At 38.1% G+C, this 25346-nt stretch overlaps 2 protein-coding genes across 3 annotated transcripts; one reads left to right on the top strand and one right to left on the bottom strand.

The window, feature by feature from the left end:
- Positions 1 to 3806: 3806 nt before the first annotated feature.
- Positions 3807 to 8239, top strand: LOC103712949. The gene is made up of 2 exons (XM_008799671.4): positions 3807 to 4478; positions 7918 to 8239. Exons 1-2 carry the CDS (start codon positions 3842 to 3844, stop codon positions 8133 to 8135), a joined length of 855 nt encoding a protein of 284 aa, XP_008797893.1. The 5' UTR covers positions 3807 to 3841; the 3' UTR covers positions 8136 to 8239.
- A 3255-nt stretch (positions 8240 to 11494) lies between these two features.
- On the bottom strand, positions 11495 to 25132 carry LOC103712958 (dentin sialophosphoprotein). Of its 2 annotated transcripts, none has more exons than XM_008799681.4 (8): positions 24660 to 25132; positions 23514 to 23858; positions 22845 to 23104; positions 18262 to 18403; positions 17695 to 18066; positions 17421 to 17552; positions 14362 to 14490; positions 11495 to 14219 (listed from the first exon to the last, which is right to left on the bottom strand). In XM_008799681.4, exons 1-8 carry the CDS (start codon positions 24789 to 24791, stop codon positions 11829 to 11831), a joined length of 3903 nt encoding a protein of 1300 aa, XP_008797903.1. In that variant the 5' UTR covers positions 24792 to 25132; the 3' UTR covers positions 11495 to 11828. The 2 variants fall into 2 exon arrangements, with proteins under 2 accessions (XP_008797903.1, XP_038983051.1); XM_039127123.1 differs by lacking the exon at positions 24660 to 25132 and adding an exon at positions 24634 to 24652.
- Between the last annotated feature and the right edge of the window lie 214 nt (positions 25133 to 25346).

Below are 25346 nucleotides of genomic sequence, written 5' to 3'. Positions count from 1 at the left end.
AGATGGGTCGGTGGGTTTTGAAGGGGTGGGCGACTGGGATCGGATGGGCGGGAAAACGGAAATTTTGGACGGGGTTTAACGAAATTAAATTTTCACGTTGGAGTCCGACGTTTCGGGGTGGCAGCCTTTTGGCGAAGGGGTTGGCTCATAACAGGCGGGATCCTCCGCACGATTCAAATTTGAGTTTTTTATTTTTTTTTAATTTCTTCTTTTTATTTTGCAACATGAGGAATTTGGTCGCGACTTTCAAGGCATGAAGCGACTTTCCAAAAATTGGGCCCATCTCAATCACAACGCGGGACACTTCTAGCAACGCTAGGGTCACGTTTTAAGGGATGAAATGGCCGTTAATTGCTAGGTTAAGTGTGGATTTGGATTATTTCTAGAAATAAAATGGCTCCCATGTTGTCTTGGTTGTTTTCTAATGATAGAAAAGGAATTTTTTTTCTGTGAATGGCAAGTAAAAGGATAATAGAAAATTTTTTTGTATGATAGGTGAGTAAATTTGACTTTATATATATATATATATAGTGGTCGTTAATCGTTACAGTGAGATAGGCATGAGGCTCCTGCCATCACAAGAGATGGAAAGTTCAAATATATACAACCTTATCCTCATACAGGGATAGGAATATATACATAACTAAGACCAATAATAGACATATAAAATTACAGTTATTAATTTATTTATATAGTGGTCGTTAATCATTACAACAATATAGGCATAAGGCTCCCGCCATTAATGGAAAGTTCATATGTATACAAAATTATCTTCATGCATAGATAGAAATATATACATAACTAAGACTAAAGGAAGAGACGTAAAATTACAATTGTCAATTCCTTGATATAGTGGGTGTTAATCGTTACAACAAGATAGGCATGAGGCCCCCACCATTACGGAATATGGAAAATTCAAATATATGCAACCTTATCCTCATGCATGGATAGGAACACACATACATAACTAAGACCAATGGTAGATATGTAAAATTATAGTTGTCAATTTATTTATATAATAGTTGTTAATCGTTACAACAAGATAGGTATGAGGTTGCCGCCATTACAGGATCTAAAAAGTTCAAATATATGCAACTTTTTCTTTGCACGCATATGCTATTTCTATATTTTGAACCTCTGATGTATAAATCATAACAGAACAATCTTACCGTTGCATTAAAGCTTACTTTTTATGTATAGATCTTGTAAAGTAATAAAAAGCTTTCGACTCTTGACGTAGATTCTCTATTGTCGGGATATAAAGCATTACTCTCTATCTCATTATTACATACACAACATCGATTCATACTATTTGAGTACATTAGTGGTGCAATCAGCTTGTATTGGTCAATGCACAATTCCAGGGCAAATGAAACACATGTAACCATAAAACATGCATGCCCAAGAAAGGGGTGGTTTTAACAACCCAACAAAAAGATAATATCACTCCATTACATTATACAATATAAAATAACACTTGTCATCCTATTTATACAATAGTTGTCAATCATAACAATATGATAATAGCTAGATGACAACTACGATCTAAATGCCCATTATTTATGGACTGCATGATTCTTTATGTATGGATTCTCTCTTGCTAGGGCATGAGACGTTTGCGTGCGCATGCAGGATAGCAACCCTAGCAACATAATCATCCCATTTGCATAACAGTCATTAATTGTTAGAGTAGGATAATAGTTAAATGATAGCCATAATCCAAAACCCTGTTATTGTAGAATTCAAAACATAATAAAAGACTTCCAACTTTCAATGCATGTTTGATATTGTCGAGAAATAGTCTGCTATCTCCACCTCCTAGCTAGGTGCATGTTGTTGTTGCTTGCAAGATATTAGTTATGCAATGTGTTTATGCTTGCGAATGCGCAATTAGGGCTGGCAAATTCTAATATGATATATATCCAACCTAACATAAGCAAATTTGGGTTTGGGCTAAATAGGTTTGAGTCGTAAATAGGTTAACTCATTTTAGCTTGTTTACCTACCTAAATGGACCGAACAGGTCCCATGCAAGCGCCCGCTAGGCTGCTACCCATTTAGTTTTACCTCGGAATGGCTTCGTGTTGTAGAGATTTTCGGTCTTTTCGAGCGATTGAGACTTCAAGTCTTCTTATTCTGCTTTATGGTTATGGTTAGGGTTTCTCGACGAAAGGAAGAGCACCCCCTCTTGGTGAAAGGAAGAGCCCTCACACGGCACTTGAGCTCTTCATGGTAGGGTTTGATTGCTGCATTTCTCTATCCTTCAAGGTACTTGAGCTCTACCCCTCTTATTTCCTTCTATCACTTTTTTCTTGCTCCATATCTACATTTTTATGATCTAGAAATGGCGGATCCTTGTGAAATGCTTGATGTCATATTAGAAATTGAATAGAATGAGCTTGCACTTCCCTTTTTTTCTTCTTTTTTTTGCTTATATTTTGTGTTTTAGCCTTGGATCATTGTGTCTTTCCTTTTGAATCTGCGTCTGCAAGTTTGATCTCTTAATACTCGATTTTCACTAAGTTTTGCTTGAAAAACACTTCCAATTTTAGAGGATTTGGTCTCTACTTGTGCATTTCTTGTAACCGACTATGATGATTTACTTGTTTCTTAGATTGTTTTGTTTTGGAAATGTTATTTCGAGGAGTTGCTTTTTCATTTATCAACTCTGCGACTTTCTTTTATTTATTTATTGGTAGCTCTTGCTTCTTTCTTATAAGATCTTGTTGCACATGTTATGTGTCTAAATATGATGCTATTGATGAATTGATACTTGAGTGTCGGTGAAGCTTTGTAGAATTAATATTTTGGAGCTTGATTACTCTTGGATTTTAAACTCTGTTTAGATCTCTTTATATGAGGACCAGTGGAGATGTTTGTTTAGTCCTATATCGGCTATACACTGAGTAGATCTTTAATACTTATACAAGAACACAGTACCTAAATAATACTTTCCAGCTAGCTTTGTTTAGAGAATGTCCTGAGTCGTTACAAATAATATCAGAGCAAATCTAGCCCATGGTTCATATGAATTAGGCGAAACTATAGTATAAACCCATTAGAGCTAACCACAAGCCGATTGCGGTACTTGTGATTAGATTTGTAGTACTTGTATAATTAGATTCGTGATTCTTGTGAATGGATTTGTGATTCTTGTGAAATGCACAAGTAGAGACCAAATCCCCTAAAATTGGAAGTGTTTTTCAAGCAAAACTTAGTGAAAATCGAGTATTGAGAGATCAAACTTGCAGACGTTGATTCAAAAGGCAAGAGGCTATGATCCAAGGCTAAAACGCAAAATATGGCTAAAATAAAGAAGAAAGAAAAGGAAGTGCAAGCTCATTCTTTTTTATTTTCCTTTTTTTTGTCTCGAGGGGTGGGGAGGTGAATACGGGAAATTACATCTCAAAATTTCATCCTTTTGAACCTCCATCTATACGCATGAGCTGAAATTTTGACCCTCCCAATTTTTACGTAATCTAGAGTGAGAAATAAAAACCTAATATTGATGAAATCCATCTTTTATTATTCGCCATTAAGTGTCCAGAGTATAGCTTGTGCCGTCGCCCAACCAAGCATGCCCGGTGATCAGCTATCTAGTTGCCCTCCTAAATACATGAATGATCTTGGATCCCATCACAGTTAAAATACATGGCTGATCAAGGATGAAGAGGGGATCCAGGTTTCTTTATCCCCTCCAGCCAAACTCTTGAAACTTATAGAGAAGCAAGGAGGGTGATCAAATTTTATCACATGCATCTCACGTGCGATAACCCCATCGGTTTATCAGAAAGGAAAATAGAAGGAAAACGAAACCGGACTGCGTTTTCAATCAGCCCCGATGCTCATCGACTCTCTCTCCGTCTCTCCCATGGCTCCACCCCGCCTCGCCTCCTCCTCCTCCTCCTCCTCCTCCTCCTCCTCCATCGTTCCGCTCTCTCAAACCCTAAACCAAACCCTAACGCTAATCTACCCGCATCCCCGCCGTCTCGCCTTCAAATCCCGCCATCCCCCACCTGGGCTCTCGTATTCCCCTCCCCTCCGCCTCTCCTGCACCTCCGCCGTCGCCGCATCCGCCTCCATGTTCCCGTCGGAGGACCTCGTCGAGAGGGACTGGTCCTTCCTCGAGCCCGACTCCGTCGGCTACGACCAGGAGTGGGCCGAAAAGGCCCGCCGGATTATCGCGGCCGGCCAGATCCACGAGGGCTCCCGGGTCCTCGCCGCCCTCCCCACCATCGGCTTCGCCGGCCTACTCGCTGACCTCTCCCCATGTGAGCTCCTCCTGGCCACCCACGAGTCCCTCTTCGTGCTCGCCATGATCAAGGAGAGCCACGACCGGGTCCGGTGCTGGCAGGGGGAGATCGCCGCCGTGCCGGAGAGGTTCTCGCCCTTCGATGTTGTGTTCGCGTGCTACTTTCCCGGGTTGGGCGTTTCTGTCGACCAGCTCTTGACCTTGCTACCTGGGAGATGCTCTCCAGGTCTGATTCTTTTCTCTCCTTCTTCTTCATTACCTAAAGCATCGGTCTCCAGTCTGTTCAAAGTTGGTTTCTTTAATTCATATCAGGTCCAAATTCTCTGCATAAACTCCTTGAGATCCTAATTCTGGACTCAAAAGTTTAAAACCCGGACCCTTGACTGACTCGCATATGAACTTGTGACAACCACATTCCAAAACTAAATTAAAAATTCATTTGTTTAATTCTTTGTATTGTTTGAAGTTGGTTTCTTTGATCTGTACTCTGTAAAACCAAGAAATCTCTTATAATCATAATCTGAAACTAAACAAAAGATCACAAGATAAGTTACTTGGTTCTTCTTTAATCTGCATCAGAATTGGAACCTGATGGTGGATGGTATGTAGAAATGTGTGTAAGCAAGACTGAAATTTGTGCATTCATGACGAAGAATGAGTAATTTTTGTACTGAAAAAACTAAAATTGGGACTTTATTTACTTCAGGCATATTATATTTTCTTGCAGTTTTATCCTCAATTTTCATGCTACTCTTAGTAGATTTTGACCCTGCCTTAAATAGGATTATTACCGATAGATTCTTTAAATGAATGTTGGGTCATGAAAGTTTTTAAGTCATCATGATTGTCTTTTGAAGTGCTATCAATGGCTTTCTATGCAGGCTTCCATGGGTGACTTATATTTTAGAATTTTTTTAGTTATGTTTTGTTAGGAAAGTGGATTATCATATTCCCATAGTTGTTTTAGTCAAATTTAGATATATAGGAGGAGAGAAGAAGGTGCAAAATCAAATTATGAAAATAAATTCCAGACCTCTCCATCTCTCACAGTCCCTCTCTCTCTCTCTCTATCTCTTGTTTCGGCTTCAATCCGGGCTCATGATTGTTGAGGAATTCCTTCTTTTGTTCACTTATCGATTTCTATCCTCTAACCAATATAATTTCTTTCTCAATTCTGGAAAAAGAATCATCTTATAACAATTCTAGATTCAACTCTTCAAGGTATTGGTACCAGAGCACAAAAGATCCGCTGTTGCAAGACCACATTCTTGTCCTAATTGAATAAGCTTGGAGTCCAAGGAATCTCTCGTGTGACTCCACGGGAACTTTAGTGTGTAATTTATGTTTCAAAGGTCTTATCTTTAAGTCTTAAGGAGTCTTTTTGTCCAACAGTCACATGAAGCCATTTTGCAGAGATTTCTTAATATATGAGCTGTATAGTTTATCTGCATGAATAATGTAGTTGCTTGCAAGTATATTGTCCCTCCACCTTCTTAAACATGGAGAAAAAGATGTCATTTTCCCTTCTATTTTTTCTTTTCCTGTGGTGCTCTATTAGGGCTTTAAGGAGGAGAAACAAGAATGTTCGTAGTTTCTAACATTGGCAAAAAATAATTAAAAAGTAATGTTATTCCTCTGCTTAGTCATTTTTCATAAATGTGAGGCCTTGTTTTATAGTCCTAGGTGCTAATGGTATTGCATGGACACGGATATGAGAATCAAGTTTAGACAAATATCCAAGTTTTTGACCCGGCAAGAGGAAAGACACGGGGATATGTAGGACAAAATATAATTTTATCTCTAAGTATCATTTGTTTAAATATTAAAAGGATATTGTTGGTTAAGGTCTTTTGATATACAAGTTTCATCCAAACTTTCTAATTAACTTAAAGGCTACAAGAAAAATGATATTTTGGATGGTTATTTCCATATCTACATCTTTGACTAATTTCTGAAAAAGAACAAACACTCTCGTATAATGTTAAAGTGGAGGGTCAAATTCATAGTTGAAAGAGTCCAACTCGCCACTTGTCTTCAAAAGCCGCAACTTGAGAACTTCATAAGTGTCCAAGCGTCTTACATGTATCCAGTTCGGATACAATCCAATGACTTTTTGAGCTGGACGCCGGTGTCCAGATAACCCAGGGATGCTAGTTGTTTACCCCACCATTGGAAGTTTGAGGTTTATTAAAAGAGATTTGTATTTGAAATGAAATATTGATCTTGAGTCTATATGTGATGTCCGATCAAGTCACATGAATTGAAAATAAAGGCTTTTATTTATTGGAGTCTGTTAGCTCATTTTAGTTGGTGTGTACCCTTATACGTGATGTAAGTATGGTAGCTTACTAAATTGCATTTTCATGTTAGCAGTTCTGCATTCTTTGACAAATTTCCTTTTGAAAGTGCACCTAGGTTATTTTCTTATAATTTTGTGATATGCGACAAGTGAAACTAATATTGTTGGCGTGCATGCTAACGTTGTTTGGCATGCAAATACGGTTCAAAAGTAGTTCTAGCAAGCAACTTGGAAAGTTAGAGCATACTGAAAATTGGAAAAGGGAAAGGATGGTGTGAAGTGGGGGTTGCAGTTGTGAATGTCTAGATTGTGGTTTTTTATATGGTGTAATGGATTATGAGTAGACCTATTATGATGAAGAAGGTTGGCTATTTCTACTTTTTGACCTGTTATGATTAAGAAGGTTTAGAATTGAGGCATAGAAGGTGGCTATTTCTACTTTTTGCTGTGAAGTGAGGGGTTGTAATGTCCAGCCTAAGGTTTAGTCTCATGGTTTTAGAAAATGACCAACTTGGCTGCCTAGCCTGCCTATCTAGGGCTCTATGGGCCACGCCTTGGGAGTTCACATCATTTATGAGTATGGAATGAGATGGATTTATAAATTATCATCAGATGTTCCTAAGTTAACACTTGCCATTGACTTACTACATCTTTTCGGATATGTTTTGCCTCACTTATTGGATTATAAATATTTTTAAAACTATTTTTTAAGATTTTCTCCACTTTTTTTTTTTTTACATTTACTATTCTTGGGCTGCAATGACTTCGGTACTTACCCAGGTGCTTGTGCACCCCTCCCCATCCTCCAAAAGCAGGCCCACTTGCCTGCCATATACAATCTTTCAAAACATGAGTTAGTCTTCAATGAAAATAATTTCTGCAAACATGGGAGCTCAGTGAAATTTTTGGGATTCTTTTCTTAAGGACTTTTAATTGAAATGCACCTATATTCTTATGTGCGACAGGTTCTTTATTTTGATTGTGTGCCCCTTGGGCACAGATTTGGTATATGCAATTTGCCTTTAGATTTTACTTTCATACTGTCTCCTCAGTAAACATTGCCTCCTTGGCGATGAAAAATTGATCAGCTATCTAATGTAAAAGTTCAATTTATATAGTTCAAAGAACTTGAATGATCTTAATAAAAAATGCTGAAGCCTATGCCGTGTAACCTAAATCTCTATCCCTACATTATTGAGAACCCTTGAACTTCAAAGCTTAATTTACAGTATCCTTCTTTATTGACATGCAAATCTTAGATGTATAACTTTGCATTCAGAGTCCTGCAACTTGATTCCGACAGCAACTTCTTCATTCTCAATTTATGGATTTTATTGTCCTACAATTATGATGAGATCTTATATAGGTGCAAGACTGGTCATTGGCTTTGATCGAGGGAGGGAAATCATCGAGCAAAATCATCGGCAGCAATATCCAGATATGGTCACTTTTGACTTGCCTGACAAAATAACTTTAGCCAAGGCAGCCACTGATCATTCGTTTCAGATAACAGAATTTGTTGATGAACCTACGTTTTACCTTGCTGTATTGAGACTTCAGGAACGGGGAATCCCAAATCAGTAAATGCTGTGTATGTTTTTTTAACTTGATGTCTAGTGGATGTCTTTTGTATTGGAAATACATGATCTTAACTGTAATCCAATAAAACTATGTTTCCTTTCCCACCATCTTTTAGGTGAAGATTGGCCATAATTTTTAAGAAATTGGCATGTCTTAAGAACATTTAAACAAAAAAAAGGAAAAAGAAAGAGAGCAATTTGACCACTACCTCCATTTCGTGCATACAAAAAGTTCCTCCTGTACGTGTGAGGATTGGTGCTACTCTTCAATTGAGGAGCAGGGCAGCATCAGATGGGCTCAAAGAACCTACCACATGTATATCGAGACATCTCAAAGCTTAAAGTATTTTTCCTTTTTTCTTTTTTTCTATCAAAACTCAAAAATATCTTCCTTTTGTTTTTTCATTTTTGGTGTTGCAAAGAGGTGCACTCTCCAATTCTCTACTTCCAAAATATTTCTTCTTAAAGAGTATACTTGGCTGTCAGAAAAATTATATAAAAAACATGTTTTCCTTGAAAGACTTGCAAATTCAGAGAAATTATTACTATATTTTAAGATTTTTCTATATGAAAATAATTTTATTTTGCCCTTCTTCACGTATTTTCTTACAACCAAATATTTCCTAGTAGTATATTTTCTGTGTTAAAAAAAATTTAAAAAAAAAAGAAAAATCTAGTTAAATTTGAACAATCGTTTTCTATATCATTAGTTATTCCCATCAGCCATCCAGCCAATGAAATTTAATATTTCCAAATTTTTTAAACCTTTTCCAAGGAACCACCCTAAAGAAAATGTCAAAACTTAGGAACCTCAAAACTTGTTGGCTCGTAAACTAATCCATGAAGCCGATGCTATATATAGATGGTATAATGCTTGCCGAGATTTCTTACCTGTCAAATACCCACAAAATAGAGCAACATTTTCTTTTTAATAGAACATAGAGAACAATGTCTCTGATGGCTTATCGTGGCTTAATTGGACACTATATGATATGAAACAAAACTCACACCTTTCGACTTCCCGTTGTCGTGAGGGAAGAAGATCAAAATGTTCACCCCTTTGGCGGGACTCCTATAACAGCACTCATGGCATCGGAAAAAAAAAAAAAAAAAGAGTTTGAGACACTCTTGGTGGGACTACAATTATGCCTGTAGGATATATTAATAATATTTACTACCTTGTCAGAAAAATTGTCCAATAACTTGGAACGTTTGTTTTATAAAATATATCTATGGGAAAAAAAAGGTTTCTGAATCCTTCACAACTAGCATGAGATAGCCGGTCGATGTTAGCTCAGCTAATTGACACCCCACTCCAATTGTCCCTAAAAGCTCATCATATATGAACTACCAAGCCACGTAATTCATGCACCAAGAATTCCAAAGGCAAAACTTAGGGATCTTTTCCTGCCCCTTTCCTTTTCTTTTATTCTCTCTTCTTCCTTTGGTTTGAAATAATGTTATCCGACGAAAGTGGAGCACAACCACCATCCTAAGCCATAACCATTAACATGTTGTTTGTTAAAAAAGATTCTTAATGAAAACAGAGGAAATCACCATTCTACAGGTGCCAGTCCTATTGTAGGCATTTTTCTGAAGGATAAAAAGACATCAAACTTAGCAAAGGGTAAAAACTGATAATCCCATTCCAAGTATCTTACGATACATCATTGTGAGTTGTTGCAAGTCATTCAAAAGGGTTGGTTTGCTGCGGTCCAGTAAACAGCAAGAGATTTTCTTCAGTCTAATCATTGCTTCCTTACGAGGCTCTAATTGTCTACTGTGTATAGTGAAAAACAACATCCATAAAACCTTCATTTAAAATCCCAAACCCACCATTGTGAATGCTGCACCGAATATATTAACAACTTGCACCTTTTTAGGGGCCTAATCTTGTCTGGAATCTCCATTATAGTCCAGGTGCATGTGTTCAAATAAAAAATTTTCAGGTGGCAATCCGCTCCAGCGCATGATTTAGAAGAAAAAGATATGATGCCAAAAGTGCTAGATTTTATGACCTAGGTCCTGGTTGAAGAATAAGTTAGGATTTAGGAAAGAGCCCATGAAAAACTAAAAGGGAAATAAGAAGTTTGCTTGCATGCTCAATTGTCTCCACAATATGTCTTAACAGGAGACAAAGCAGCTTGCCGGAGATGATGGAAGAGAAGGGTGCGCTAGCACCCGGCGGGGAGGCAGGTTCGTGCACCAGCCAGATCAAGTTGTTAGCGGACAAGTGCTGTGCTAAAGTAGCGGCCGTTAGTGCCGTGAGCTCCCAACACGGCCCCCCAACACAAAAAAAAAGAAGGTAAAAACAGGAAAAAAGTTTAACATTCAGTGGTACGGGTGAAATTAGCTTACAAGTTACAACAGATAGCAGAAATTGGTCAAGGAAAATTCTGAAACTGTGCTGGACATGGAAAATTTATATCAATGAAGGAAGTAGGATTTCAAAGTATAGCCATCGTCAAATCACATAGAAAACACATAAAGATAAACTGCAATCATTTCAGAACACATTGACAGTTTATTTTAGAACCAATTGATAGTTCAGCAAGAAGAAAGAGAGTAAATCTTTTCACTAGAAATGGCTATGTATCATCAATTTATAGAGTTCTCTCTGTGGCAATAACATTCCTAGAGAAATCAAAGAGGTATTACGAACACCTAAAGATGGAAAACCCATGAATGATTTTTTTTTTTTTAACAGTCAACACAAATGTATATTGATGCAGCACAAAGTGCACCCAATAGAAACTACAACCACGTGGAGCATGCCAAACTTCTTAGGAGCCAGCGGATTCATAGACGTAGACTTTGACAAGCAAATATTTAATTTATTCTCCATCCTATGAGATAGCGTGCAAGCAAACAGAATTCCGGGTTTTTATGTAAATTGCCCATTATGGACAATATTGAATTTTAGTCAGATTTCTATATTTGTAATAGAATAATTCTAGCATATTTCCTTATTGTTGATTCCTATTTCGAGTATGATTCTATATCGGGTTTAATACGCGAACTAGAATTAGGGATCATTTTCTATATACGTGCATCTAATACATTGTATACCCTTTTGATATATTAATAAAATTTCTTCGAGAGAATTTTCTTCACCAATGAAGGGCTTCAATCCAGTTTGCTTCTATTTGTTTGTTAATCTTCAAAGTGTAATCCCAACAATCAAATCACCCCATCACCCCCTTTCCTACTATATGCCTTCATATTTTCACAACTTAAGAAAGTAGCAAGAAGAATATGAACTCCTTAGAAGGCTGTAATCTAAGCACATTGTCTAAAGTCTAAACACACATTAACATGTGTTCATGATGAAGGTAATCTTACAAGAACGTATCCTCTCAGATAATACAAAAGCTAGTTCTCCACAAATAAACTTGCAGAGAAATGAGTTTTTTATGATTTCAAAGAATGTCTACAGCTCGAATGTCAATCAATATTCCATTCATAGCAGAAAGCTTTCCTCACTTAGCGGTAAAAACAGAAAAGCTATATCACTCGCAATTTTTTCTACAATCCGAAACAATAAAGCACAAATTGGAAGCATCGACAAATCAAAATAAAATAAAATTTTTGAGAAAGATTATTTTACCACATACAAGTGCTCACACTTTTCACAACCGAAGCAGTGAAGCAGACAGAATGCTCCAGCAGAACTCTTGCAACCACTCTAGAGACTGCACTAGAAGAACGAAAAGCTAACACCATTTCTAGCAGAAAATAAGCTGTATTCTTCAATCTTTGTCTCTTCCTTTGAGCATGTATGAGCCTGAGCTGCAGGTAACTTCGAGACAAATCCTCCAGTAGTTTCTTCTTTTATAGAAAGTGAATTCAGATTGGACCCGGCAGCAACCCCATCCACCGGACCACCAAAGTGAAACAACGAGAAGGATGGACTGTCATTATGGGATCTAGAAGCATTTTCAACACTATCATTTTGTCCCCCTGATGGTGTTTTTGAAGGCACCTGTCTAGTTGGAAATGACTTTTCCAGAGGATGGTTACTTCCTGTCAGCTCACCAACAGCATCGACTTTCTGGAATCCACATGAACCAAGATTCTTGTATCGCTCCTTTGAGCTTGCAATGTTGACTCTATTAGCAGTCCGATACAAGGAATGTTGGTTTGCATCAAATGCAGGAACTGATAAAGGTTGAAGGGTACTGTACTGCATACAGAAATCCGAGGATTGATATCCAAGTGGGCTAGGGAGTATATATTGGCTGGGCTGGGAAAATGGCATCAATCCATTGGTAGGAGTAGCTGACCAAGAAGTTGCACTATGATTATGATACCCCATGGTTGGAGAAGGAAACAACGGCACATGGATGCTTTGATTATGCGCTGATAACATGTGCTGCTGAGAAGGGCCCATATTAAATCCAAATTGACCATTATCAGAATTGTGAACAGATTTTGTTGAACTTTCTCTTGAAAAGTTTGGCACCATACAGCTCTCTGCTGCAAAACCTGCAGTTGTCCTGGTGAAAGAATCATATCCATTTGTTCTGTGATTGCCGTCTGCAGTTTCATCGTGATATTTGTGAAAATTATTGCCATCACATATTGATATATCTCTGCCATCTGATTGTTGGCTAGCATCTTCTGAATCTGAAGTTGATGATGATTCTGCATTTTGAGTACTTGAGGAACTGGTGCTGGTGTCCCCCTCGCTAAGACATGATGAGCAGTTATCCGAACTAGAAGAGTTCGTTACAGGATCACAAGCATTATGCATCAAAAAGGTAGACATGATGGGGCATGAGTCAACTTCTTCCTTTGCACCATTCTTGGAATAGCAATCCGACTTAGCTGCTGGGACAAATCCATTCTGGTTACCATTCTGGGAGCTTGAAAAGGATTTATCGGAGTCCTTCATGGTATTCTCATGAAGTTGATAACTTTTCAAAGTTTCAGCTTTTCCTGAACTTACAGAATGCTCGGATGAGCAGAAATGAATTGCTTCAAGTACATTACAAGGTTGCTGGCGTTCATTCTTATCCTTATCAAATCTAGCTTCTTCAGATGGAACAACCTTAATAGTAGCTCCCAAGGTAAAGTCAGGATCAGAACTGCTTCTAGAGCACTTTTTGCGTGTATTCAGTGGTTCCCAAACCTGTTTTGTGTGGAAACTATCCTTGCCATGTGTGCCTCCAACATGCTTTCCCTTTGAAATTAGTGTACTATCTGGCACATAACAGCCATTATTGTATCTAACACTTCGATTGAATGACCTAGGCATATCCAGTGTAGCTTCTGTTTTATTTGCAATCTTGATCTCGCTACCTGACCTGACTGTAGAAATGTGATGCCCATCCTTTCCTTTGTAATCAGCCTGTTGGATGCAGCTACAAGCCTGGAAGTCAAATCTATCTCGCATTCTGCTGTTTGAACCGTGGAATTTATCACTGTATTTCATATTGGAATTTCTAGCACTGCTCTTCACAACCCTTTCCCTTGATGGCCTGTGAAGCCCATTCATGCCCCTAGATGAAGACATCATGCATCCATTTGAATCAGGCTCATCTTGCTGAATGCTACTCTCATTGCTCATGCTAGATTGGCACATGTCATACCAACTAGAAGCCTGATCCACAAGAGAATGAGAATCTTTTCCGAATCTCAATTTTCTCCTCGATGATTTTGACTGCTCAAGTACAAAAGAGCCATTGCCATCCCTAGCACCAAGCTCTCCATCGACATGACACTGATGCTGCAGACTATCATTCTTCAGGTTCTTCATACTGATGTTCTCAGTTGAGGTTTGTTCATCTGTACCATTAGGAGAAATAGGCCTGGGAAGCAGAGTGATATCTCCTGGTTGACTAACTGAGTCCCCAGACTCAAAAGGATTTGGTGATTCATCATGTGAATTTGTGGGCGAGTCATTCAAGAAGGAAGCTGAATCCTCACTAAGTGATTTTGACTCAACAAGTTTCTTGTCTCTTTCCCTTTCTTTTCCTTTAAGCCTCTCTTTTCTTCTAAGCTTTTTTTCTCTTTCTTTTGTCCTCCTCCTCTCCTTGCGCTCTTCTTCTTCACGTTTCTCTTTTTCTTCCTCCTCTAGAAGCTTGGTCTGTAAGACAAATCAGATGAGGTTGTAGAAATTCAACAAGAATGTGATGAACTCGCCACTTCATTGAAATTTTGCCCCTTATTTATAATGAAAATAGTAACTTAAATTTTTCAACCAGATAAATAAGAAAACATCAAATTACCTGCTTTTCTAAGGTAATAATCTCTTTGCAGGCAACATGAAGACGTTCTTCCAGCAATTTTAGGGCAAGACAAACAAACATACTGTGTGCATTTTGTCGAGCTGTACCTTCTCTGAAAGCCTTTTCTACCTAGAAGAACCTGATGAATTAGTTGCGAGACATACTGTGTATGCATGATATGAAATCGAGAATTACAAAACTGAAATCTTATTGCTACGGTTTTGCTTTGTTCCTTTATTATTTTCTGAATACATTATATAATACTGCTAAGATATATGTGTATATAGTAACAACAGTGAAGGTAGAATGCTACTGCCTCAATCAGCCTACATAAATTTACGAGGGGATCATAATCTAAAAGAGATACAGCCCATCAAACCAGATGAAATGACATATTAATCGGCAAGATCAAATCTGCAGATATAAATAATTAACATTAACTGATCATTGATCCAACTTACATCACGGCCATAGTCCTTGTGCACATTATAAAAATATGAAAACTTACATTATAAAAATATGAAAACTTATAAATTCCTAAATCTAAGTCATTGCTCAATTTTTGTTCACTAATTATTTTTTGCTATCCGGATGGTTTTCTTAAAGTCAAGACACAATCTCACAGGATTTGGACATTAAAGGCATGGCCAGGAATAATAGCTGCTTCCTTGCCTGAATTCTCCATGGTTGTAACTTTTCCGCTTAAAGTTCCCCAGCTAATGTTGCAGGAGAAAATGATTATGATGTCCCCATAAACATTAAGATTAAGTTACAAACAAAGAGCTTTTTGGTTCTTAACCTACTCCAAACTTTGTCTGCCATATCATGTGCAGCCTACAAGGAATGAGTAAAAATAGTAACACCAATACTCGTAGTATCTCTGTCACATCTAATAAATTGCAAGTCACAAGGATTTTGCTTAATCCTTAACCCAAACAGAGACCTTTCTTCCGCCTTCTTCACTATCATCAACTTATTGATGCTTGTTTAAAGTTTCTACAGCATCATGTATTTTCTTATTTAAATTCGATGCATTTCTTCATTTTAATTCTTCAATTTGACACAAAAAAATAAAGGCAGAGCAAGCCACCATCATCCACAACAATCAAAAGTAAAAAGGTCAGGCCAGGATTTCCAAAAGAATTGATAACAAAATTCAAGTTTATACTCAGTCAAAAGGAAGTCAACAAGGTTTGAAGGTGTTCTTGCTTTCATAGGTTGGATATAATCATTCCACTTAAGACAATGTCATGAAACTGTGCTCTCTAAACGTATCAATCTACCCATGTTATGTTATATATTTGATCACATCTATGAATTATAGTTCATGCTGGCTTTTACATGTCTCCTATCTTTATTCCTCTTCTCCACAATTCCTCGCATCACTACCTCAATAATACCTAGCTTAAACCATTAAAAAAATCATAAAATCACAATTATGATGCCTAGAACAGTTTTATTCAAGCACACCAATAGCAGGAAACGAGAAAACATCAATCCATACATGCAGGTCAGCAGTATAAGTTAACATTATTTTTACATATGAATCCACATTTCAGTCACAGCTTCACAACGAGTAATAAGCTACAAAAACTTCACAGCTTCTTAAAGTCGGATCTTCCAGACACAGTAACTATTTAAGATCTTATTTTGCTTTTTTTCTTCTTCTGAAGATCCCCCCGGGGGGGGGGGGGGGGGGGGGTAAGAGTCCTTATTTTGGTTTACCTGCTAAGAAAGCATGTTATTTCCTGATTAAAAATAAAAGTAATTCCAAAATGTTATCCACTTCTAAATTTTCGTAAGTGGAATACATCATCCCTACAAACTTTGTAAAAAGCAAAAGAGGAATAAAACCAACTTCATGTGGTTAGGATAAGGATTGTCGGTCACGGTAGTCTCTGAATCTTTAGGTAGCAAACAATTTAACTGTTATGTGAGTTCAAGTTGGACTAGCAGATGAACGATACATGCATCTATTAAAATCATCAAAGTTTTCACTTGCTAATAACCATTTTTTTTTGGTGCAAGCTAAGTTCATCACCACATGGATTGAGTAGCCAATGTAATCTAGACAGCTAATGTTCATCAGCAATCTCATGCATCCACAAGTCAAAATGTGTCTTATTTTTGGAAATTGTGGAGTCAATTATCAAGTTGACAACAGTGTAAGTCTGCAAGTCAATACAGTGAATGCATTCTATTGCTATAAAATAACAAATATGATAATTATGAAATAGAATAGACATCTGTATAATTAAAATCCAGTTTAGAAATCATTTATCTTTAATTTTATCAATGGAATAGATTACATAATCTGCCCCCGTGTCATGATGATCTGCTCTTGAAGTCTAGGCCCTCAACACAAATCAAGGTCTGACACTCAAATCATAGTCCACATAACAGTACGAGATGTTGTAGGAACTTCTATAAAAGTTTAGAATATCTCTAAGAGAGAGTGGATAAGATGACTTGGAAGAAAAAATCCATTTTATTAATACTCAAATCAGCACATTCAAATCCACGATAAGGACTTGCTTTGCAGAGAACTCGGTACAGTTCACTAATTGGAAAGGCTAAATATATGCAAATTGTACCCCATTTTGAAAGGGGCTAGGTTATTTTAATAGAGTACTACTGCAACACTACTCATATAATTGTCTAATGGTAATAATGTTTTGTTCTTGGCACACAGTTTCTCCATCTTACACCACGAAGATGCTAGTACCAGTCCCACATGAAGAAGGTGGTGGGGTAACATTAAGTGGACAGTCAGCCACGGAAAAATGAAATGGATCCAAATTCAATACACAGCCAACCCTCAATAGATCGGACGAGGATTGGTGGTTGTGACTTGTGACAATGACTGATGACATAGTTTCTTCATTCAGGCTGTACTTGGAATAGCCTCAGAATAATACAATTTGCCAGATCAGTAACAGAATAAAAGGAGATTACAATGATGGTAACAGCAAACGGATATGAGCTTGTAAAAAATTTACAAAAAGTGGAAGAAGAGTGTAGCATGTGGAGAGAACAACAAGCTGCTCTGCTTAAAATACCTGTTCTTTGAATATAACTGTCGCAGCATCTAGAAGAAATTCTCGTGCAAGTTCAGGACTCTTGGCATGCTTCTGTGGACGGGTTCCCTCACTGTCAAGTTCATTTCCATCCTTGTCCATAGCATCATCATCCTGCTCTTACAAATCAACAAAAATCAGCTAGCATGGACTATTGAAAAATCACACCCTTTTTTTCACATCATCATCCACTAGTACTATTAAAGACAATTCGTTCTATAAGCATTATATACAGCAGGCCCTCAATTGAACATACCTCTTCTTCCTCAGCTTCTTCGGCATGCTCAAAAAACCTTCTGATACTTTCCCCCTTAGTTATTGTTACAAAACCATCCCCTACTATTAGTCTGCGATGGACACATGGTTGTCCCTTCAATGCATGTGCCTTTACACAGAGCTCAGTGCAGCGACCATCAAGCTTCCAAGCCCTAAGTGTAATAAAGCATGCACTCAGACCACCAAGATCAAGTCCATTCACCTGGACCTTTCCATTCATTCCAACATCTTCGAAGTCTAAAATGTCTGATTTCCCTTCTCCTGTTCCAACTGCCCATTCAAAATGATGATATGTTCCAACTGTGTCCGTAAATGACTGGTGCCAATCAGCTTGGATGGTGTCCTCTGATACCTGAAAATGATATGACAAAAAATCCAGGTCATCTGATGGCTCAATGAGGAAGAGTTTTTATTCTTGCAATTCTCATCATGCTTCTGTAGAATAAATCATATTTCTCCTAAGAAACTGCCTGTTAAATTGTTAAACAATATGAACAGGCAAGTAAAATTTAGACATGCATCTTTGAAAACACTGGCAAATGCAAACCTCATATTGGAAAGCTGTATCTGCAACACAAAACCAACTAGTGCATCGGGGTTCCCTTCGCATGCGCTTTAGTTCCTTCAACTCTTTGAATTCACGAATGACATTTCTTCGGCAATCTCTGCAAAACCTCTTGCTCTCAAACCTGTGAAAAGAAAATTGAATTCACAATAATGTTAACCCGTTCTAACTGTGCATATAATTCAAAAAACATTTACCCAATAATGGCAGTTGGACGAAATTCAATTTGACATTTAAAGCCACTTCAAGATCATTAGCACTATTAACTTACTACTAACACTAGCCCAACCATATCAGCTAACAGAATATTAACTGGAAGTAAGAGAGAACCATCTCATGGCTAATATCTGGAACCAAGCTTCATCATGGCTAGTTTTCGAAATGTCCAACCTATATATTTATATATTGAAGAGTTCCACATTATGCATCTAATGTCAAAGGAATTGATCGTCCTATCTAGATTAGCAAGGGAATAAAAACAAATGATACCCCATTGATTCTCATAGGTAGGTCAATGTATGCTTCTGCTAGCATGGATTGCAAGCAAACAGTAATCTTGGCGTTCATCCTAAATTCAACAGTCCAACTTCTTTAGCAAACTCAATAGGGCAAGTAAAATAGTATAAATAAACGATAATATGACCGGTGGGTGAAGAAGAAAACTGAACAACGGCAACCAACAATAGATAATCTAATCTCTTGATCTTGGCAACACACTGCTTCCACTGAAATAATACATAATTCCTGAAGAAGATTATACAGTATAAAAAACTTGGATTAGCATCAATATGGGACAACTTAGGAGTTAGTAGGACTGATGATCATATCATATTCTACCTTACCTATATTGTATGTTGGGTCATAAGAACCCAAAGTTTGTAAACATTGGACTATACAAGTAGAAACTACACATCCAGCTTCTCTTAGGCATGAGGCCAATAAGTTTGTTCTTTGACAACTTTCATTGACAGTGCTCAAGGAAACAAAAAGTTTTGAAGATGAAAAAACTAATCCCAGTTTCTTCCATGTTAACTCCTCCTTTGGTATGTGCGCTCCTGTTTAGTCTTATAAGGGAAGGCTGAGAACCATCTTTGGATGAAAGAAACTGGAGGATAAAGTAAGCTAACAAAGGAAACGCAACTACCCTCTTGTGTTCAGCTTAGAACATGGCACCACCTACTGGTTTTTCTTGGCAACAAGGAAATACTCCTAGTATAATAAAACAGGAAGCCATTTAGTGCATAAAATAGTAACGCATATTTCAACCAATTATTCGAGCTTATGTTTTCAGTATGCTATATGAAAAGGCTTAGAAGGAGGGAAAACCAACTTCAAAATCAAGGTGGAATTTATGGGGTCAAGGAGTGAGGGGGGAAGTGTTTTATAGAAAGTTCTAAAAGATTATGCGGATTTAAGAGATGTTAGCAATTTATAAACCCAACGCAACTCATAAAAGATCATATTGATTTAGGAGATTTACTTGTGGTAGGTGCCACCAAATTAGTCACAAATCCACCATTCGCTTCAGCCCTTGTTTTATTAAAGCTACTATGGAAGATGCTTGTTATACAGGGACCACCACAGTACCTTCAATCAATCACATTTCCAGTGACTCGAGCCATTGAGAAGTTGGTAACGCAAAATCTTACAATATGTTATTGCAGAAGGAAGATGATATACCTATGTCATGCATGAAATTGTGGCTAGCTCATCTATGTTCTCTGTACCCAACTGAAGATTGCAACTTTTGTGTTTCCTACTTCCATATGTTGTTGTCATTTTCATAAGGATTTTAAATAACATGGCCTTTTACTTGTGACCACAATTATTACCATTGCTTGTCCATAATTTGATGTAAGGTCTACTGTTATTCCATTAAACTCTACTGATTCAACATTCTTGGTTTTTCAAGCAAGTAGTTGTTTTTGTGATTGAAAAATTCACATCATCAATCACATTCTGTAGCTCCATTCAGAAAATGACTTAACAGATGTGCTTCTTTCAGTATGAAGGCAAGGAGAGCCAACCTAAGACAAACAGCAAGTGATACAGGAATTCAATGTGGTGCATATCAGAGTTGAAAAGTATGGTACCTAGGAAAAACAAAAATGACAGACAAGATGTAAAAGACAACAGCCAAGCAATGAAATTCCTTGTAAGAGGAAACAACGAAACATAGCCAGAGTGATGATGAAGTCAAAAATCTATCCCCAATAATGGCATCACTAGGGATCCAAACAATTGGATAGTAACAGATGTGAAGACACCACAACTACTCCGTTCAGGATAATTGTGTGTGCCAAGTACGATACCCTATTTTGAATTTCAGAGCTTCAATGAGCAATAACCACATAAACTGATTTTATCAGAGAAGTTTAGAAAGTAATCTCAATGACTTCATCCAACCTTCTCATCTTAAAGGAACAAAAGCCCTAGCTATGCCCTTGATAATGTGTGGCACATACATCAACTATTTCAATTTGGTGTCTTCGTTGACCTGATTGTTAGTTCTAACAAGTAGGCTCTCTGAAAATAACAAAAATACCTGCTTAGAATACATGCACCTCTATTGACTGTATCCATTTCTTGTTGCAAGCACTTTGAACATTAGACAGTTCTGATGCTACTTCACAATTTACTGGGAGAACAGTTCTGAGTTGAAATTCAGAAATTGTAAGAGTTTCCTATGAACATGTTTGGTGAGAATATTCAAAAGTGCCATGTATGCTTGCTCCATCAGTAACCTTAGCCCGAATTAAAAGAGGTCAGTCATTTATGTTTGACATTCTATTATAATATTTGAGCATTACAGGTGATCCACAGCCCATGTAGCATGACGAACAGTACTAAGGGTCAACGGCAACAAGGCTTATTGTTCAACAATCTACCTCATGAATGGGATTAGACAAAATTTTTGACATAATAACGAGAATTACATGACTGAATACTTAAATGACTTCCAGATATTCGAAGACCAAGACAGAATATCTGATCTAAGTGCAGTGAGGGTCAAGGGAAACTAAGATTTATTCTCCGACAATCTGCCTCATGAAATAACAATAGACCCAATTTTGGACATAATAGAAGTGATTCACATGGATGCATATTTGATTTACTTCCCATATTCAATGAGGCCGACAGTCTATCTATCTAAGTGAACTTTGATCTCCAAAATGCAAGTGCTTCACTGATGAATGCGGATCATGTTAGTGAAGGAACTATATCAAACAATGTTGAGTGGATATCAGCCACCAGGGAACAGTTTCATAATGAGTTTGTAAAGTGCATAAATTTAGAATTTCTTTTTAAGCTAGATAAGTGGAGAACCACATGGACTTTTTTTTGTTTAGGTAATTGAGAACCATATGGACTTTCAATATAAAAGGCATGCCCTATACAGTCGTTTATAGTTATACTTATTCCTCCCTCATAAGAAAGCTTAAGGTATCACTCAGTTTTAATTCTTATAGAAGATTAAATTATCCAGTAAATATTAGATGAAAAACAAACCTCCTCAAGCCTTCACAGATTTGATGAACTTCTAAACTAACTCTACACATCTAGCTAAAAACTCTGCAAATGTTACCTAAACAGAATAGTACTTCTGTCATAAATGAGTAAGTCATCTCTACTTCTTGAGAATATTATCAACAATGAGCCAGATTTTCATACTGAATGTGTGCTCAAAATATGTCTTACCAAGACCTTCACATATACTTCCGCACTGCCAATAGAAGATTTTCATGAGGTCCTTTTCTACTCTTAGTCCTCTGAAATTATTTTATTTGCAATGGTTGAAATTTGTTAATTCTGCAGGAACCTGTTTTGGATTACAAGAGTTATCTTTCCACCTAATACCATGTCCAACCTAAATAAACATGAATGACAAGATAGCAGCAATACTATCTACTTTAGATAACTACGACATTCTTCCATGATAATTCCTTGTTTTCTCTTTCTTTTCCAGACAGACTAGAGCCTCTAACAATTGCTTGGACACAATGGTTTCACAAACAAATGCCAGTTTTGTGGAGTTCTCACTGACAAGTGGTTCATAAAAGCTTCTTCTCTTATAGAGACAATTGCTAAAGCAGTGAGCATTTACCTTTAAGCTTGTGTAGAGCTACCTTGGTCGAAATCTAAAAGAAATGCATGTAATGTTCTAGTGTCATCTTAGCTAGCTTAGAGATAAGAAGCATACTTTCTAGGCCTTGAAGTTTGTTTTTGGCATTCTGCTTATGTTCTGAGCAACTAAGAATTGATCTTTCCCTCCTATGTAGTATGACCCTGATAATAAATTTTCTCATGACCAATTATGGAAAAAAATGCACATTCTTTGTTGGGGCTGATTGTACAAGCTTTCTTTGGATGCCTTTCCACTAACCAACCAAGCCCTTTTATCCCTATTTCTTGTAATCAAACAACAAAGAATTTTCAGTACCTAAATTATTCATTTTGCTAGCAGTAGTAGGTTCACTGTCATCAATAGCTCATCCTTTATGCAAATAAGATTTCTTGAAGATTAAATATCTTAACATAAAGAATCTAAGACAAAATATACTCACCTGAACATAAGTCTATCCATGAAATCACCCTCCTTCATCCTCAGAAGAGATAATCTAGTTTCATCACCCAGCGCAGACCAAAAATCCACTAATGTATCACAAGAAAGCCTGGCAGTGTGCAAAGCACAGGTTTCTCGACTTCCGTGCCCTCTGCCATAATTAGACATCCCTTGACTTATCCATCCCCTGCCTCCCCCACCACATGCATCAGGGTAGAGCAGCTCACGTTCACGTTCCCTCGCTCGGGCACTGTCAAAAACCTACACGAACCAGTACAGCAGACTTCAATGATCATATAACTAAAATGGTGAAACAGTTAGCAATTTCATAAAGTGGAAAGTTCAGTCTATCAATGATAATCATGAAGCAGGATTTGAGAGAACTCCAGAACAAAGTGCAAGTCTCATAGCAGAAACTTATTAAAAATTTAGCAAGAAATGAAGATGTGAAGAAAAAGGGACACGGCATGGAATGGAAGCACTAAACAAGACATCAGAAATTGGAAAGCTTAAGAGATTGACACAGAACAATGTGAAAAGAGTTGGATGCTGCAATGTCATCAATGCAGCACACAACATGAAAATAGGGGATAGTGGGGCTAGCTTATTTGCTGAATGAAAAAAAAAAGAGAGAAAAAAGTGAGAGTTGTGATAGTGTATTATGACTTACATTCTGGAGCGTCTTCAGTGACTTAGCATATGTAAAGCAGTCAAGAAGCGTTAGTATGCCATCCTTGGTTGCTATCAGGCCTCCCCAAGGGTGTACAGCCGGGTCCTGAACTTCATCTAATTCACTATCATTCAGAATCTTGGAGGCCCCCATTTTGTTGGGCAGGTGCATGCCCGCACCTTCCAGCTGCAATGACTTTGCATACATGACAATCTGTGTGAAGCCATCCAGAAGCAACCCATTGCACCTGGAACAGTAAAGGTTTTTGCGGCCTTGTTCAAAGAGGGCATGCTTATCAATCCTCAGGAGCTGCTGTCGAGCTTTACGAGGTAACTCACTCCAGAACTAGTCCAAATGCATAAAAAATCCAATTACGATTTGTTTTTCTCATATCACAATCATTTAAAACATAGAAAATCACAGGTACGAATTAGATTCTTTCAGTGAAGAACATGAACCGGAGCACATTTCTTCAACTACAGTATTCTCCGTTGCTTCTTGAATCTGACATGAATTATGTCAGAAACCCATTCTTGAAGTAAGATTGGTTCATTGTCACGCTAAATTCTCATGGCATACATTTTTTTTAGCAACTGAAGAGGCTTTGAAAAAAAACAGCAGGATTACTCACACCCGGATTACTCACACCAGGAGTTTGGAATGACGAAAGAAAGAAAAACTTAAGAAAAAAATTTACAAGATAATACAAGCATGCTCGGCAATAAGTACTCATATCAACGAGTGAAAAATGTGACTCGATGCAAATTTCCATTCAAAAACAGGATCATGCTAAGGTTAATTATCGAGCTACTGACTTGAATCACACGCACAAAAAAAGTTGCGTATGAACATTAGCTTGTGCTTTCAAAGATATTTCGAACCTCTTTACATATTAAAACAAGAAAATAGGATAAAAACAAAATAAATTTGTTTTAATATCTAAATCTACATCCAATCCAGCTGCAAATCCAATCAACACAAAACAGGACCGCAAACTAGATCTATCAAATCAAGAAACAGAAAATCCGATCAACATCGCACGTGAAACCAATCAAGAACCCGATAAAAACCAGGAAAGACCCAGAAACCACGAGGAATCCAATCAAAAGATCGAACGAACCGGCGCCGATCGATCGGGGCCGATACCTTCTGGAGCTGATCAAAGGTGATGTCGTCCCGGTGCCTGGACCAGATTCCGTAAATGGACGCGGATCTGGGGGCGGCGGGCGTGGCCGGAGCATTGCCGAATTGGGCGTTCCTCTGCAAAAGGCCGGGCATCTTCTCGTCTCCCCTCAACAGCGGCTCGTCGATCCCTCCCCCCTCGAGCTGCTATCCATCCACGGCCGGGGGATCTTGGTGGGATGATCGGGGCGGAGGAGGAGAGATCGCCGAGTCCTGTAGCGGCGGGGGCGCAGGGATCCGAATCGCGATCGCGGGGCCGCCGGATTCGGATCGGACGGGTTGCCGGGGATCGGATTAGAGACGGCGGCGGGGGCGATCAGATTCGGCGGCGAGCGTGGGTTGGGGGATTGAGGGCGAGAGACGACGGGAGGAGATGGACGAAGGGTGGGGGTTTTGTTGATGAGATTTGCTGGTCTCTTCTTTTGTAGAGAGAGAGAGAGAGAGAAGGTTTACATGAAGTCCGCTATCGTGGGGGTGGGCGCAGGGGTTAAAGGTAAAAGGAGTGGAGGGTATATGCGAAACTGCCGTCATTCCCTTCCCCGTAGCGATCGAAATGTAAATTATGATACGTACGAGGGGATTCCTGTAATTCTGGGCGAGAGTTCGTCTACTCTTTCTAAAAGGACCCGTATAACATTGGCATTGAAGGAA

Source organism: Phoenix dactylifera, chromosome 6 (genome assembly GCF_009389715.1).
Source record: "Phoenix dactylifera cultivar Barhee BC4 chromosome 6, palm_55x_up_171113_PBpolish2nd_filt_p, whole genome shotgun sequence".
Lineage (NCBI taxonomy): Eukaryota > Viridiplantae > Streptophyta > Magnoliopsida > Arecales > Arecaceae > Phoenix > Phoenix dactylifera.
This window is presented reverse-complemented; position numbering and strand designations above follow the sequence as displayed.

Bases quoted from the DNA above. Each gene is read 5' to 3' on its own strand.
- LOC103712949 (XM_008799671.4), top strand. From the start codon at position 3,842: ATGCTCATCGACTCTCTCTCCGTCTCTCCCATGGCTCCACCCCGCCTC. The intron at 4,479-7,917 runs GTCTGATTCTTT...GATCTTATATAG, and splicing joins ACCTGGGAGATGCTCTCCAG to GTGCAAGACTGGTCATTGGC.
- LOC103712958 (XM_008799681.4), bottom strand. From the start codon at position 24,791: ATGCCCGGCCTTTTGCAGAGGAACGCCCAATTCGGCAATGCTCCGGCC. The intron at 23,105-23,513 runs GTAAGTCATAAT...TGGTTCGTGTAG, and splicing joins CACTGAAGACGCTCCAGAAT to GTTTTTGACAGTGCCCGAGC. The intron at 17,553-17,694 runs GTATGTTCAATT...TTGTAAGAGCAG, and splicing joins AAGAAGCTGAGGAAGAAGAG to GATGATGATGCTATGGACAA.